At 37.7% G+C, this 14887-nt stretch overlaps 1 protein-coding gene across 1 annotated transcript; it reads left to right on the forward strand.

The window, feature by feature from the left end:
• Window positions 1-4389: 4389 nt before the first annotated feature.
• On the forward strand, window positions 4390-10100 carry kiaa1024l (KIAA1024 like). The gene is made up of 3 exons (XM_020707952.2): window positions 4390-4536; window positions 7352-7597; window positions 9274-10100. Exons 1-3 carry the CDS (start codon window positions 4390-4392, stop codon window positions 9463-9465), a joined length of 585 nt encoding a protein of 194 aa, XP_020563611.1. The 3' UTR covers window positions 9466-10100.
• Window positions 10101-14887: the final 4787 nt, after the last annotated feature.

The following is a 14887-nucleotide window of genomic DNA, read 5'->3' on the forward strand; positions in this document are numbered from 1 at the left end:
CGATTATGGCGTTACGGTAATGTCCAAACGCAACAAACACTATCTTTATTATAACACCTTTTTTGTTGCTATGATCAGGTCTGCACACACTCAAAAGGGACTAATAGCTAACTGAATTGCCCTTTTCTTTGAATATAAATTATTTTGCAAAGCCCTGCAACATTTTTAAAGAAACCAATGAAAGGAAATAAATCATTTTATAAATAACTGAAACACTTCAAAACAACAAATGTGTAAGTACTGCACTGAAAAAGAGTATTTTGGATTTTCACAAAAAATATGTACGTCTATCGCACATAACAAAAATATGTTTTGAAAAAATAATTTTTTCAGATAAAGTTTTTATTTTTTCAAAGTTAAACCAAAATATATTTATAAAGTACTTTTTATGTAATTTTCATTTTATTCCACACACATACAAATACACACATAAAGCATTACTCGTGTCAACATTTTGTATTTTATAAAATACTGCAATGTCTGAACACCAAAAATGCAAACTAATACAGTGCGTCAATACCAGCTATCCAGAAATTCCCCCTTGTGCCTAAAATTAAAATAAATTTGCTAAATTGCATTAAGTTTAAATAAACTGCTGCCGGATGGAAATGTAGAAAAACATAAATGAAAGCACATAAAGCTCAGAGAAATCAACACATTATATTATTCTGCACTTAATACAATCAAAAAGGGATCTCAGTGTAGCATCTCAACTTTTGCCATTTAACATGCAACATCCAAAGTATATTTTAAACTTTCAACTAGCACTTATTCTTAAAAACATAAAAATGCTTAAAAACTACAGTAATATAAACAACATGAAATGACTGATTGCAATGCAAAATATAGGAATGAGTGTTTTGTAAAACAGTAACATTTTAACTTTATTGAGTTTAGTTAATGAGTTTACTTTAAGTTCTGATAGATATGCAAAGTAAAGAGAAATTAGTCTTTTTTTAACCCTTGTGCTATCTTAGATGACCCCACCCTTACATTGATGTGTTCTCCCTACCATGACAAAGGTGGATAAAGGTGGAAAGATTTCATGTAATCCATGGACACCAGTACAGATCACAAATCATTGAAGAAAAAAGGTTCAGCGCACTGTCTAGTGGGTCCAGATGACCCAACTCCCAATGTTAAAGTGCCTAGGATAGCACAAGGGTTAAGAGCTTGAACCTTCTTTGAAAGTGTGCCACACTTCTGTTCCATCACCAGTTTTTGCAGTACTTCTTTGGTATTTTTTCCGGGAGGGTAGTTGCGATTGTGCGGCAGCCAATGGTACACTCTCCAACTCCTCTAAGACTATATGGCCCTTAATAACTGTTCCAACGTCTTCTGGTTTGTTTGGAGACTCGTGTTTGACAGCAGATATTGCATTTGTTGTTTCTTCAATCGCCCCTAAAAAACTGTCTGCACCTTCGCCTCAAAACGAAAAAACAAATTTAGTTTTAACAGAAGTTTACTTTAAAATAAAAAGCAGTCACAGGTGGTTTTAACAGAATAACTTAACTTAACTTAAATGAAAAAACTTAATACCAGGGGGATCTTAAAGTTTTGTACAAATCAGGAACTCGACGTTACACTGGGGGCCAATTTTGGTGAAAAAAAATGGATAAACAGAAAAAGTTGTTTTTAATAACTTTAATGACTAAGTGTCATATGAACAGTTAACCAGAACCTCCAGATGTTTTCCCAGTTGCGGTCAGAGGTTGCTCCCCAGATCTTTTGCTCTGGACAAACAATGTCAGCTAATTTCAAACATTCTTTTTACAAACTCTCCGTCACATACAGTAAAGGCTTGCTACACCAGGAATTTCCAAAGCCAAAACGTAGCTAGCCTTTGTCACAACTTTAACCATTTTTGTAAACTCGTTGTAGTTGTTGAAGCTTATTGTTGCGCTCCTTGCCTGTAAATTTGTCATAGTTTTATGATTTGTAACATAGTGATGATTTTTATTGAATTCTTTGAGCATTGCATTTACTTGCTTACAAATAAGGCACATGACTTTATCCAGCCCATGAGGTACGACAAAGTAAGCATTTGTCCACTTAGCTTGAAAGCGCCTTTTCTCCACGCCAACACAACGCTTTTCCTCAAAATAACCTGCTCTGGCTTACGACGGAGTTTTAGGGCCACCAAAAAAAGAAAAAGAAAAAAAAAAGTAAAATTACGAGATTTTATCTCGTAAATTTACGAGAAAAAAACTCGTTAATTTACGAGATAAAGTTTATGTGGAAGTGAGCATCCAGAGCAGCAGGTGAACAGACCGACTAAACTTTGTTGAACAGTTGAATATTTATTGATAACGTTCCAAATGTCTGGAAGCTCATTTGTTTGATTTATGAGTTATTAAAATTGTATTAATTGATGGTTGGTTTGCAACATCTCTGCAGCCCGATGATGAAGCCATCGGTATCCCTGCAGCTGTCCACTTGAATCCTTTCTTCCTTCACCAAAGACGTCTCTACGTCTGTGTGACGCTTTTTTGGCATTTTCAACGTTGTAATGCTAATATAAAAGACTATTTTTATTTATTCCTCTTCATTGTTTTATGTTGAAACGGGACGCTTCATCTGCAGGAGAGGGCGTATGTAACACTGTCTACTTCCGCATTGGTGTCCGGATGACAGGTTCATGACGTAATGTGACAGATGAACTTCAGGGTGTGTGAATGAAAAGGAAGATGAAGAAAATTTACATATATGAATATAAAATTTGCCCAAAATAATAATGTATGCTCCCCTGGCAAATCTGAAGTTTATTTTGTAAAATTGTGTTTTGTATTGTACTTCCGTTTTGTACAATAAAAAAAAATAAAAAAAGGGTGAATGAAAAGGAGAATAAAGGCTGCAGCGGTCATCTACACCCAAACGTGTCTCTGAGCTCCTTATTTTACACATTAAACTCTGCTTTACTGAAACTGAACCCTGGAAAGACGGCTCCACTGACAATAATCTGATTTTGAGCCGCCAAAACGTTCAGAATCTCTTTGTTTTAAACCTATAATAATCCGGAAATAAGGCTTCAGAAAAGGCTCCACATATTTCATCTTCAAGCAATGCTCCGATAAACGGACAACTTCGGTGTTTTCTCCTTGTTAATCTATGACTTTTTTCTAGCAAATTTACGAGATTTTAAGTTGTAAATTTACGAGATAAAATCTCGTAATTTTACTTTTTTTTTTTTTTGGTGGCCCTAAAACTCCGTCCTTCTGGCTCTCTTTTATTGAGGGCCACAAAAAATCTTCCCGTGGGCTGCCATTGGCCCCCAGGCCACACTTTGAGAACCCCTGGTTTTAACAAATCGTAACATACTAGAACGACCCTCTGGACGAATAACAGTCTGAGATGTTTTTTTCTGATCTCAAATAATGGGGGAGTGTTGTGTTGCATGTGTGTCAGGATGCGCCGCCCTCACCCTGAACACCTGTTGAAGCAAAAACAGGAAAACAGAATGACGCAGGGCAGTATTAGCAGCAATGACCAGGAGGGAGACAAAGGGACAGGGAACTGTCAAACTACAAGACTTTCAGTTGGGCCTCTGGTTCTGTGGTGCAGACAGCGTTAATCTTGTTGAGTGACGGGGGAGTAAGCCCTGAGCAGGTCACCACTCTGTGACAGGATCACACAACACACATGTACACTTACTTATTCAGTCACACCTGGTGAAAATTTAGAATCATTAATCCACAGACAAAGCACGTTTTTGGAGTGTGGGAGAACACCCACACATGTAAAAAGAGAACCCAGCCGGGATTCAAACCAGGGCCTGTTTGTTATGAGCCGAGAACGCACACCAATGCACTTCTCACTGAAACGTATGCAGCTGTCGACAGATAAGATACGTTGGCCAACATCACCACTTCCTCCAAATGTTCTAGGTTTAAAGGGTGTCTTCACAACACATCATGTTTTGCCTCCCTCCATGCAGGCTCACCTAATGTCTTGTTCGCTATTCTTGAGCAATTTCATTGGTGTCTCAACTGACACCAAGCACCCCAGGTTGCCCCTTTTAGACTGCCTTGTGTGCTTGGTGTTGTGAGAGTTGTGGATACAAACCCTCAATCTTTAGGCATCAAGGCAGACATGTCGTCACCAGAACACTGAGTTGGTGACATATTTCATGCACTAATATGGCACTTTTGTTAGATACATGAATACATTCAGTTTCTTTATCTTTTGGATCTGTGTTGCTTTTAACGTCCTTTTCTTGATCCTTGGGTTGGATTACCTGCCCTGCAACTGATATTGCCTATCACGTGTCCCTTGCGTTTCATGAATTATTACCAAGTTTACAAGCTGTGTTGAGCATGTGCATCCTGATGAACAGCCAACAGGCGAGGCAGGAAAACCAAGTAGTTGGAGAACAAGAACAGCTGAGGCAAGATGGACATTTCTGTTTTTCCTAATAGCAACCACCCTGACAAGTTCCTCCAGCTGAATGTTGGGACATTGGGGGCAATGCAGGGTGTGTTCCAGATGGGAACCTTTATGTCCAACCAGAAACGATGGCAGAACGGGATCTATTCTCAGGTACCCTCAATACCACATTCTGTTTAAGAGTAATTGTGACCTTGTGTCTTCTCTACTTCCAAAGAGACATTTTTTTACCATCGCTACTCAGACTAACTATCCATATTGCTTGAATATTTCAAACAGACTTCCATATAACTCAGTCTAAAACAAAAACTTAGATATGTTTTAGATTCAATTTATTTCAAATTATTAGAATTCCTTCATCATAAGGGGTGTAACAGGCAGGCTTCTAGTCAATGTTGTGTGTGGCAAGTGATTGACTGTAGATCTTTGTATGTGAACTGGCAAACAGCAGTCATTGTTAATTTGCAAATACAGATGAAGTTAAAATGTTGGAAGAAAAAGACAAAATGGAATAAGTTTTTGTTTTCTCATGGCACTGCTAAGGAGAGACAAAATAAGGAAATATAAATTATGCACCATGTCCATTATGGTCTTCTCACAACATTTACACAACATTCTGCATACAACTTTGCATAGTAAACGGCTTTTCTGGATAAAGCAGGCCTAACATGCCAGTCCCACAATTCTTCCTGGTTGTAGTTGTTTACTATTTTGCTTTATGATGAAATGTAAATGGTCAGGAAGTCAACACAAATGGCAGATTAAAATGAATTTTATGCAGTTGTGCTTACAGCACCAACAAACACTATTTTGAGTCATTTGGATGACATTCCTGAAATGTTTGGGAGATAACTGAACATCCCATCTGAATTATTGTAGTTAATCCATTGGTTTGAAAAGATATGGTTTTGTTTTCAGGTCTTTGGTGCCCAGCAACAAATACACACTTTTGAAGAGTTTGGAAATATGATGTCTACCTTGGTTAGTTTCCATGTACACAAAAGATCCATCCTTCAAACTGTTTACCTTGGATAAAAAGGTTTTGACCCAAATGGGCTTTAATATAGGAGGCTTTGTTGTATAATCATTAACAACTAACTAAATAATTAAACTAGTAGCCAGATTTATTACTTTTTACTAGAGCCTCAGTGCTCATTTAAAGGCATTTAAAAGGTTTGATGATGACTGAAAAACTTTGAAGGATATTTTTAACCCTTGTGCTTTCCCAGGCACTTTAACATTGGAAGGGGGTCATCTAGACCCACTAGACAGTGCGCTGAACTTTTTTCTTCAATGATTTGTGATCTTCACTGGTTTCCATGGATGACATGAAATCCTCTCCACCTTTATCCACCTTTGTCATGGTAGGGAGAACACATCAATGGTCATCTTGACCCCATAGGATAGCACAAGGGTTAATAGCTCATGTAGGGATCCTTTACTAAATTTGGTGACATGTTTCTGTAGACTAGGCCAGTGAAACCACCTCTTAATACGAGCCAGGGTTTTATTTTTACCCCGGTGGCTGATGGAAGGAATGGAGTGGGTTACAGTTGCAGTAGTTTGTCTGACTTTATCTAGAACCATCAATTCTGTTTCACTGCCCAAAGCTGTTTACAAAGTCTGTCATTATCCAAACAGAAGTCGGTTCCTCCACTGCCACCATTATCCAGGATTTCAAAATACTTTCCTCTACTTTTGACTTGGTTCTGCAGCTCCACAGCAATACTCACCAAAGTATCATGTTCTATCAGTGGTGCAGATGACCTCACATTGTGCTGAGACTTTTTTTTGTCTTTAAGGGCAGAGTAAAGGGAAGCTTTTATTTAACCTACCTTCAATATCAAGATAAAATGCAATTTTACTTTAAGCTGAAACTGGTTCACGTTTTACTCGTCTCTGAGTACAATAACAATTACAATAACACTGCAGAAAATCTGTAATACGTTCAGTAGTACAGGTACAATATTTTCCGCGCCAGAAGTTGCACTTATAAGCAGGAGTACCTTATAAATGGATTAATTCTGGTTGTATTTACTGATGTCGAATCAATATTAACATAGTTATGCTTTGTCAAAATGTTTGGTTGGGTGTTATGGTGAATACGCTTACAGAGCTAACGTGTGGCGGTGTCAGACTGCATTTTATTACGTTAGTAACAAGGATGGGAGTCCTAGTAACATTTCTTTTAGTGGTATCTGACTGTTTTTTGTAAAACAATGTAAAAATGTTTTACTTTTGCTTTTTTAAATAAAATGTTTTTTGTAAACTGGATTATTTCGATTTTAATTCAGCTATTTTAATCGACTTTGTTACTTTATTGTTGTGCATGTGATTTTAGTTAGATGTGGCCCTACACTGTGATTGGTATCAATCCAATTTTGTTGTTTATGTTTAGTGAGAATAAAGATCTGTGTAAAAAGTGAGATTCTCTGAAACACCAACATTCAAAAGACAAGTTTAAGGTTTTCTTTAGGCTAAGCATTTGAACAAAACTGTACAGTAAGTTTAGAAGGATTTTTTGCTTACCCTGGTAGGTAATGAATTGAAAAAAACCTTTTGTGCTTGGTAATAAGTTATAATTAAATGTGATAATGTGATTACTGAGCTGAGCCATCACAAGTGCGCCCTGCATTAACTCAACAGTGCTGGGATAGGCTCCAGCAACCCAGTGACTCCCAAAGGTATTAGAAAATTGAGCTGTTATGTGCCCAAGCATGTTCCCTCTGTAACCTGTCTTGCCATTAAGCCAAGGGATGCTCAGAGGTTTAACTGGACTTTGACAGGAAGTCTTCAAAGAGGTGCTTGTTTAATCATTGTTGAATACATTTGCTGAGCTGAAAGTAGGCTGAGCTAGAAAATAATAACAACAATAATAATAATAATAATAATAATAATAAGGAATGGAAAAAGTTAAAAGAGAGTTGACTAAATTGTTGTGCTGAGAGCTTTTCTTCTGTTTTCACAGTGGGAGAAAACGATAAAAGCAGAGGACAGGGGGCCCCCAACCCAAGGCAGATCTGTGGCATTTGTGGACAAACACTTGGAAAAGCACATCACTCCATTCACTCTGACATCAAACATCAAGACAAATCCGCTGTACTCAGACATAGCCCCAAAGGAAGACAGGGAGATGGAAAAGCCCAAGCCTTCTTGGACTATCAAAGACTATCACACCCAAACTATCCATCGGCACCTAACAAACTATTTAAAGGTAACTTGTTGTTAAGAAAAAGGACTAGTATCAATTAGACTTTGTGTTGTGAACAATTTATGAAATGGATTTCACTGGTAAAAGATGTGCCTTTTTAAGTTTATTCAAGCAAAAAACCCTATAATTCTCAGATGTAAGGCCAGTGCAATTCCAACTGCTTCACAGCCAAACGGTAAATAAATGAAATGCGCAAAAGAACACGTCAGATAAAAAATCATGAAATGTAGAGAATTCTCTAAAATTCTTTTTGGTTTTTCAATTAAATATGAATACAAGCTCAAGTTCAGACCGTTCAGGTTTTGTTGGAGCACAGCTCAGAGGCCAGTTAAGATCACAGTTTAGTTGTATTAATAAAACACTGCAAAATACCTTGCCATATCAAATAACTTGAATTGGAAACAGCACAAAGACATAAAACCATTTTACAGTTTATTTGTCAGTGTTATATGAAGGGGCGAGAGCAGTTTGGGTAGCTGTATTTTCACCATCGCACTGTAATGGGCTAAATTTTATCTGCCTGTGATCCTCCCTCTCTTTTGTGAAACATTGTCTTCACCACTGGTATTTCCTTTCTTTTACCAAAGTCCACCACCATCTGTTCTCTTGTATTCCTGTACTGAACGTCAAACTTCTCCATCACCTGTCAGGAAACTTTTTCTGAAAAAGGACTGTGATAAAAAAAACATGGCAGTTCTTGGGAGGGAACTATTCTCAATCGAAAACCAAATCCTATATGTTACATTATTAAACTGAATCAAGTGAATTGCTGCTTTCCTACTGCATGCCGGTATGTTTATATGGAAAGTGCAACAATTGTTGAGCAAAATATAAGAAAGATTTAGTATTTATTGTTGTACAACATTACACCAGGCTTAGTATGAGTCAACAGAGTATTTTTGTAATTGTTACTTGCTTATTGGAAAATTAAAAAAAATATTTTGAATTTTTAGTTTTATGTTGATGTTTTGTAATTCACAATCTTATATGTAACCAAAACGCAAAAATCGAGGTTAGTACTTTGTACCCCGTTTCCAGAAGTAAAAAGTATACCCGATAAGACTCAACTGTCAAAAACCTAACTTTTGGAGTTTTACTTTCAAGCAAGGAATGACAAAGAAACTAATACATTCAACCTGTACACTGAAGGTGAAGTGTCAAATCACAACCTGTTATACTGTTCTGGAAACACACACTTCATTTATCTCCCTTCAGATGCTCTCCTTCTGCCCTGGCTCATACTCTACCTGGGGGGCACGACAATAACATTGTACTTCACAACTTCCACTTTAGAACCATCACCCTATCTTTAGTTTTGTATCTGATATCCATGACTGATCTTGCTTTGGGTTTTTTGGATGTCCTTCCTGACACAACTGTCTGCATTTTCCCAGACCTTTGACAATCATAGGTCTGGGGATTGTCCCCCCCCTTGTGGGACATTCTGTTTATCACACCTACAGTTGGAAGAGACAAGGTGTGAATAATCAAAGTGTTTAAAATCACGGAAGCCCAAAATGCGTGGTTATTTGCGTTACGCAGACTTTTCATTGGAAGTTGTTGCTCAAACACCTGTTGTGATTGTGGTTTGACAGTTATGAATGCAGATCCTTGTATTTGTAGCCAAAATAATAAACTAAATGTACTTTGATTTATTTCATGTTGTTTTCCTATTGCAGGAAAATACTCCTAAAGATTTGGACTTTTGGCTTGAAGATCTTTACACGCCAGGATTTGACTCTTTACTCAAAAGAAAAGAAGCTGAGGAGAGAAAGAAAAAACTTTGTAAAATTCTTTCCTTGGTTTTTTTATTTGTTTGTGGAGCTCTGGTTGTCATTATTGTGCCAGTTTTGGTTCTGCGTAACAACTGATCAAGTGTTGTCTGTATTTACAGCTTAGTTTGTACATAATAACGTTTCCCGGCAGGTAACGCAATGGCCGAATCTGAATTCTTCCCTTACCCCTACGGCTTCTCCCTGGCCCAACATTTAGCCCTCCAAATGGAGAGTTCTAGAAAATTCTGCATTTTGAAACTTTTTCAATGCATATTTTTGAGAGAAATCCCAATGAGTGTAAACCTGACCATGAGATGTTGGAAACGTTTGCTCTATTTTAAATTCAAGGGAAATTTTTATTTGCAGATGGAAAGCACAGCATAGGATGGATCTGATTTGATTATCCTCACAAGCCCTTTTAAGCCAACTTTCTATCACAGATCTTGTAGAGGACATTATAGGAGCATGGTGACATATGGATTTGGGGTTCCTGGATTGGATGCTGTTCTATAAAAATTAATGACAAAACTTGGTCCATTTTGCCCCTTGACCACTTAGGAATAGATTTAACTGTTTTGGAAATTTATTGTTGAATTGCACTCACTGGCCACTTTTTAGGCATTAACTGCTCATTAATGACAATTTCAAATCAGCCAATCACATGGCAGCAACTCAATGCATTTAGGCGTGTACACATGGTCAAGACAATCTGCTGCAGTTCAGAGCATCAGAATGGAGAAGAAAGGTGATTGAAGTGACTTTGAATGTGGCATTATTGTTGGAGCCAGACGGGCCCGGTCTGTGTATTTTAGAAACTGCTGATCTACCGGGATTTTCACCCACAACCATCTATAGGGTTTTACAGAGAATGGTCCAAAAAAGAGAAAATATCCAGTGAGTAGCAGTTCTGTGGACAAAAATACCTTGTTGATGCCAGAGGTCAGAAGAGAATGGCCAGACTGGTTCCAGCTGAGAGAAAGGCAATAGTAACTCAAAATGACCACTGGTTCCAACCGAGGTCTGTAAGAGCATCTCTGAATGCACAACACGTCCAACCTTGAGGCAGATGGACTACAGCAGCAGAAGACCACATCGGGTGCCATTCCTGTCAGCTAAGAACGGGAATCAGAGGCTACAATTCACACACTCACCAAAATGTGACATTAGGAGATTGAAAAAAAAATGTCTGGTCTGACGAGTTTCCATTTCCGCTGCCACATTTGGATGATAGGCTCAAGATTTGGCATTAACAACATGAAACCATGGATCCATCCTATCAATGGGTCAGGCTTTATTTTTTCTACGCACATTTGGACCCCTAAGTACTAGTTGAGCATGATTCCAACACTACTGCCTTCTTGAGTAATGTTGCTGACCATGTCCATCCCTATATGACCACACCCAGCCAGCAAGGCTAAGGCCCATATGGTTTAAAAGTGGGCAGAAAATGTGGGCCCCAAATGAGTTTGTTCACAGTTTCCGTGGTGGCCCCACTTGTGTTTGCCCACATTGACTCGAGTGGGCACTCAGTGGGCTGGTCAACCTAGTGAGCCACCAAGGATTAAGGCTGTTCTGAAGAAAAAAAGTGGGTCCAGCCCAAGCAAGGTGTACCTAATAAAGTGGCGGGTGATTGTAGAAATTGTATTTTATATTTTTTATATTTAAGTTGCAATTTATTAGGCTTGAGTATTGATACTTGATCTGAATATAAATAGTATGGATACCGAGATGAAGTATCAATACTAGGGTGATGAGATCAATACTTTTGATACTTTGCAGTTTTTCTTTAATACTTACAGTAATGAGCTTGAATTTACTTATGGAGTTCATGCAATTTAAGCAAAAACCCACCTGATTTGAGGGGGAATCAGCCCAATCTGGCAAATCTGTCTGTCAGTTCACCCCCCCCCCCCGCGCCCTGCTGCTCACACCTTGCCCCTCGCCTCCCTGCTTCATCATCAGAGAGCTGAGAGAGTCATTAAAGAGCCACATATTTGCACTGATGGCATTATTTTTTGCTGTGTTCTTGATACTTTTATATTTGGTTAAACCACTGAATGGTTCCCAGCTGTGTCTGCAGCTCACCGTTCCCCCAGTAGTCAAATGTGTAAAACACATTTCACACTGCTGAGTGTGTGTAAACTAATGGGACTTTAACTAAAATTTATAACAGTGTTGCTTTTGTCTACTTTTTGTTTTACTAGTGACTTTGTAATTTTATTATTGTCTTTATTTCAAGATACATGTATGTGGTGCTGTTTTTTGTTACATTGTAGTAATTTTGCACAAGTTACTGTTTTCTCTTTTATTATTGTAGTATTCTATTATTAATATAAGTGTTCTATGTTTGCAAGTTAAGTTCAGTATGTTGTAATTAGTTAACAAACATTTTTGTTGCTGAAAATCTCTCTCCTGTGTTTTATTATAAACTTAATTAACAAAACATTTTTGCATTTCCAAAATTATTCTATAATCAAATATTTCAAGAAAAAGTATTGGGATCAATATCAGTGATACTTGTTCTGTAATTATATGGTATCGGATCAATACCTAAATTCTCCAACCTAAACTTTATTACTGACCATGAAATGAGTGTACTCCTGTTTCAAAGGCCATGTGTGTCGGAGGGTCACAACACAACACTTTAGATTTCACAAGACAACACATAAAAACATACTACAATTTGTCACAACACAACATAAAAACTCAAAAAACAACACTTTAACTCACAGCACAACACAATAACTCACAACACAACACAATAAGTCGCAACACTAACTCAAAACAGAAGTACCGTTATATCTACAAAGGAAGTGCTTTTATTCTGAAATTTCCACTGGGCTAAAATATCGCTAATCACGTCTCCATTCAAGGTTCATAACAGTGACGTGCAATCAGGTGAGGCAAGTGAGGCAGAGCCTCACCTGTCATAATCGTGATAAAATACAAAAAGGTAAATTAAGTAAATATGTTTTCCACTGATCTGTGTTAAATATACATTTTCATTCAAGTCAACACGTTTTCCCCAGTGTCTGAGGTTAAAACAGCAGAATTTGAGTGTTCAGCGATCACATACTGAGTGGAAACTCCAGGTGAGGCTCTGAAGCGCTGTGCCTCATGTCTGACGGCAGCAACTACCCCTGGCTGCAGCCTGCAGAATGGGGCATCGTAGTGGAATGCTTTGATTGCAGAGGAATGTGAACACGCTGTGGAATGTTAGCCCCGCCCATGCTGAGGCCGTCTTCTTCTTTGGTGGTTTTACAAGTTTCCATGTGCAATATTGCCACCTATGGGTTTTTAAGTAGTTTTTCCTTACTGTGAAGGGGGGGTCTAAGGGCAGGAATATCAGTTTAGTTTAGTCTGTTTTGTTAAAGTTTAGTGCTATCCTAATGCATTCTTTGTATTCATGATCACTTTTTCATTGTATGTGCTAAAATAAAATAAAAATATTTGATTGAATTAGGGAATTTCTACCATGATTCCTGCCTTCTTATGCCTTTTACAAGTTTCCATGGGCATGTATGGCTGCAGCCAGGGCTTACTCGACGGCAGGGCTCAATGCTAACAGAGACGTGCGGTGAGACTGTTGCTGTAGGCCCGCAGAAAAGGCTTCAGGTGAGGCATGCCTCGCCAGCAGGGGGCAGACGTGAGCTGACGTGAGCTGACAGCTGCTTTGTAGCTACCCTGGTGCAGTGGAAACAGAACAGACAGACATTGACAGGGAGAAACTCATATAAACTAAAGGAAAATAAGGAAGACCTTTCCAACAGATCATAGAGCTTTTTGTGGAGAAGGATCGGCGGACAGACTCAAAAAATAAGGCCAAACATGTTTTTCAATGTTTGTTTTTTTAAATAACATGGGAGTAAGTGGAAAAAAGTGTTAGTAAAATCATTTATTTTATTTTTAGGATCATTTTCACAGACAACATTTGATAACACTAATTAAAGCACCAAAATTTGAAGTTGGAAAAATACTAGAAATAGTTACTGAGGGTCAAATATGTGCTGAACACATCGGTATACTTTAATTTGTTTACAGTACATATGAATAATTTATACACAATAAGAATGTTCTATCCATGTCTATAAAATAAATATTCTGTGGGACGATTATTTTCTTTCTTGTATTTTATAAGCTGTTAGCTGCCATTGGATGAATGGTAAAATATTTAGTTCTTTCATGGTAAATCTGACTACAGAGAAGTCAGTGCCTCACCAGCCATCAACCTCACCGCACGTCACTGGTTCATAAGCTCGTTCAAAGATTCTCCTGCAGCTTCGGTCCTGCTCCGTCTGAGAGGCGTCTGTCTGTCAGCCGCTTCCTCCCACGTGTTTCTGTGTCCATGTGACCCACTTTAAAGGCTCAATGACCCTCAATAATGAAATAAAAACAAAAATAAAAATAGGGGACCTTTTTATCATTATTATTATTATTGTCACCATGAAAATAAGAAAAATATCAGTTCAGCATATTCATGCTGCAATCAATATTTTGTACAAAGTCAATTTTTATTTTATTGTATTTCTTTTTTTAATCAAATTTAAAAGCGATATGAATTATAATAAAAGTGTTCAAAAGCTCTGAAGATATTCAAGCTATTGTCATTAAATTTTCTGTACTGGTGACTTATTTTAATTCATATCTTTTTTAAATTTTGAAAAAAAAAAAAAAAAAAAAGAAATACAATAAAATAAAGAGTTTTCTCATAGTATATAGACTGTAGCATGAATATGCTGATGAGTCTTTATTACCATCTCATATATTTATTCATTTTTGAGAGATTATTGATTTTTACAGAATGGTCTTTTTTCTGAACTTGCACTTTGTTGACGGTCCCTTGGCAGCTGGCTCACTGCTTTTCTGCATTCACAGCTCGAAGAGAATAATTCTCATTAAAATGCAGAAAAATGATCAAATTTTCTTTTAAAATGCATCTGTAGTTCAGTCTCGGTGTTAATACTAGGTGATTGAGATACTTACCGTCACATTTGAACGTTTATCAGAAGAGTTACTGAGGCCGGAAGTCTGAATCTGTGAAACTTCTCCGAAATGAAATTTTTCTTATTTTCATGGTGACAATAATAATACAGTCCCCTAATTTTATTTTTGTTTTGTTTCCCTCGTGTTATTGATTGACATTGAGCCTTCAAAGAGGGGTCACATGGACACAGAAACACGTGGAAGGAAGCGGCTGACAGTCAGACGCCTCTCAGACGGAGCAGGACCGAAGCTGCAGGGGAATCTTTGAATTACAGTTGTGTAGCCCAGTGGAAATTTCAGAATGAAAGCATTTCCTTTGCAGATTTACCGGTACTTCTGTTTTGAGTTGAAGTGTTGCGACTTATTGTGTTGTGTTGTAATGAATTGTAGTTTGTTATTTTGTGTTGTGTAATCTAAAGTGTTGTGTTGTGACCCTTCTGCGCCATCCATGAGAGTAACTGAAATCTTCAGGCATCTCCTGCACTGGAACACGATAAATTCTATTGGGGGGCAGGATTACTGGGAGTCCAGTGCA

The sequence above is a fragment of the Oryzias latipes genome, chromosome 12, assembly GCF_002234675.1.
Source record: "Oryzias latipes chromosome 12, ASM223467v1".
Lineage (NCBI taxonomy): Eukaryota > Metazoa > Chordata > Actinopteri > Beloniformes > Adrianichthyidae > Oryzias > Oryzias latipes.